This window comes from Branchiostoma floridae, chromosome 4 (assembly GCF_000003815.2).
Source record: "Branchiostoma floridae strain S238N-H82 chromosome 4, Bfl_VNyyK, whole genome shotgun sequence".
Taxonomy (NCBI): domain Eukaryota; kingdom Metazoa; phylum Chordata; class Leptocardii; order Amphioxiformes; family Branchiostomatidae; genus Branchiostoma; species Branchiostoma floridae.
Window position 1 is genome coordinate 2,753,158 of NC_049982.1, and position 3,287 is coordinate 2,756,444.

General features: G+C 40.4%; 1 protein-coding gene across 1 annotated transcript in view; it reads left to right on the forward strand.

Moving 5' to 3' along the window:
• The window catches only part of LOC118412998, a 21,330-nt gene that overhangs the window by 4,992 nt on the left and 13,051 nt on the right, over positions 1 to 3,287 (forward strand). Inside the window, exons 7-10 of the mRNA XM_035816095.1 lie at positions 102 to 133; positions 401 to 492; positions 1,314 to 1,453; positions 2,365 to 2,510. Coding sequence (XP_035671988.1) covers positions 102 to 133; positions 401 to 492; positions 1,314 to 1,453; positions 2,365 to 2,510 — 410 coding nt within the window. The remainder of the gene's footprint in view (positions 1 to 101; positions 134 to 400; positions 493 to 1,313; positions 1,454 to 2,364; positions 2,511 to 3,287) is intronic.

The following is a 3,287-nucleotide window of genomic DNA, read 5'->3' on the forward strand; positions in this document are numbered from 1 at the left end:
CAGGATCTCATGTTCAAGTAAGTCTGTATAAAACAACCCTAACCTTTACATTATACCCTACGCCTGACCTTAACCTTAACCCTAACCCGAACCCTGCACAGTCTTTTACCTTCTCCAAGATTCTCATGTTCAAGTAAGTCTTTATAAAACAACTCCAACCCTCACAGTATACCTAATACACCTGACCTTAAACCCAACCTTAACCCTAACACTATTCCTGCACAGTCTCTCACCTTCTCCAGGACCCACATGTTCAAGTAAGTAACAATCCAACACTGACCCTTATCCAAACATAGCCCTGAAGACCAAAACCTGTCTTACTCAAGACCACTATCACTGATAGTATCAGTATGATGTCCAAGCCTGATTTTGACCTAAATCTCACTCTCTGTTTTTCCAGTAACCGTTTGCTCCTGACATGGACCCAGCAGGGACTGTACATTATAGACCCTGCCAGGGTCCAGCTGGTGCTGTGGACAGACAAGTTCAAAGGTGAGATGGTAACCATCAATGACACTTCTCCACTGTCACATTTCTTCCTGCATATCCCTTCTCCAGCAGTTTATTACTTACTATATACTATATTAGTTACTTTGGAATAGCCCTCTGACTAGAGCCTGAACCAGAACCAGTTGTAGCCTTCTCCACCAGAACCGGTCCCACATGCACCTTGCAACAGGTTCTAGGTTGCAGCTCCTGTTTATTGCTTCCATGATTACGTACATGTACGCCTATATATATGGATGAGTTAATGTTTCCTGCTGTTTGCAGACGTCAGTTGCTACATTGTACAAGAATAATATGGCATAGCATTCAATAATGTATGATATAGTACAGGATACGTTTATGAAGGTTAGACATCCAGGTAAGCAATATTCAAATACAATTCAATCTCTACAACTGGATAAAAACGGATATTTATTTCCGGACGTTTCGAGTGACATCCATCACTCTTCTTCAGCAAAAGCAGAATGAACTAGTCAGAACAATTCAATACCAGTACAGCTAACTAGAAAAACTGGTTTAACCACTAAATCGTTAGGATCGTATGCAAAAGATTACACAAATGCAAATCAAGTTAGCAATATTACTTCCTATGGTCAGACAATACCATAGGAAAAACTATTGTCCTTTGTGTTGCAAGGCGGGGTCCCATGTACTGGAAAGTTCTACGCGGAGTCCTCCCTTCCGGTTCAAGGTGGGGTTGTAGATCGGCTCGTAGATGGCCTCCTTGACACCTCGTTATAGTACAGGATGTTTGTGGTCTTCTTTTGAGGACTATTAGTAAATTTGAATATTCCTGTTGTTTACAGACATTGCTGACGTGAGGTGCTACAAGAACGACATGTACCTGTTCCACGCTGACTCCCGCGTGTCGCGCCTGTCGCTTCTCTCCGTGGACAAGTGTGTCGGCAAGCTGTTCTCCAAGCAGATGTGGAGACTGTGCGCTCAGGTTAGTCAGGGATCGAAATACTTTTTTTTGCTACATGTACATGCAAAATTGCAAGTTGGCAAAAATTTTACGTGCAATTTAAAAAATTTACATGCAAAATACAACTAGTCGGCGATGGCGACGAGTTTTGCTAGCTTGAATCGGTGAATTTTGATTACATCTAGTAAAGTTACCGGAGAAAGTTACTGGCAAAAACAAGAAAGGATAAAGACACACATCCATTTGTCTTTTTGTCTAAGAGTAGGGGGTCTAATTCCTCAGTATTTTTCCAATAGGTCAGGTATTTTCAACATGCAAGATTGCAAGTTCAGAATAATTTTACATGCAATTATCTCAAAAATTATGTGCAAATTGCAAGTTTAGTATGTGTATTTCGAACCCTGTTAGTAATTTCTGAAGGTATTACTAGGTGCATTCAATTTGCCGGTCTGCATTTGGTGGCTTTTACTTTTTTGCATTCCATTTATTTTGTAATTCTATAAGATTATTGTTTCAATTGTAAATGACTTTAACTATTCCCTCGTTATTGTATCTCTTGTTTCCTATATTTTTTAGTTATATGAGACTATTGTTTCAAAATTGTGCAATTCATTGTCTTCTACAGTGTGCTTCTACTGCTCTTCAACATTTGAATTTTTTCTAGATATTTCAAATTCGGTTTTTCACCTACACTAAAAAACTATGCTTATTTTGCACATCCGTAAAACTATGCTTATTTTGCACGGAGCCATTGACGATTTCTTACCAATCTCTGACCGGAGCCATTGACGATTTCTTACCCATCATTATTCCACCATTTCCCATTTTCTTATGATAGAGAAATGTCACTGATAGAGAAATGTCAGTTTTAGGCCAGTGTTATCAAATGACAGCAGTTTGATAAAATAAAAACTAGAATCATTCATCTGCAGGTGTGCTGCTACTACCAGCCGTCAGTCATCCCCATGAAGGCTCGGCGGGCGGTGCCGGTATCCATGGTAACGGAGCTGAGGCAGCATCTGGGCACCATGGAGGACACAGACGAGCTTCTGGACCAGCTGGAGGAACTCCTCAACAGGTAGTGCTGTCAGACACACAATAAACAAACAAACAAACTCCTCAACAGGTAGGGAAGTCAGACACACAATAAACAAACAAACAAACTCCTCAACAGGTAGGGAAGTCAGACACACAACAAACAAACAAACAAACTCCTCAACAGGTAGGGCTGTCAGACACACAATAAACAAACAAACAAACAAACTCCTCAACAGGTAGGGAAGTCAGACAACAAACAAACAAACAAACTCCTCAACAGGTAGTGCAGTCAGACACACAATAAACAAACAAACAAACAAACTCCTCAACAGGTAGGGCTGTCAGACACACAATAAACAAACAAACAAACTCCTCAACTGGTAGGGAAGTCAGACACACAATAAACAAACAAACAAACTCCTCAACAGGTAGGGCTGTCAGACACACAATAAACAAACAAACAAACTACTCAACAGGTAGGGAAGTCAGACACACAATAAACAAACAAACAAACTCCTCAACAGGTAGGGCTGTCAGACACACAATAAACAAACAAACAAACAAACTCCTCAGCAGGTAGGGCTGTCAGACACACAATAAACAAACAAACAAACTCCTCAACTGGTAGGGCAGTCAGACACACAATAAACAAACAAACAAACTCCTCAACAGGTAGGGCTGTCAGACACACAATAAACAAACAAACAAACTACTCAACAGGTAGGGAAGTCAGACACACAATAAACAAACAAACAAACTCCTCAGCAGGTAGGGCTGTCAGACACACAATAAACAAACAAACAAACAAACTCCTCAA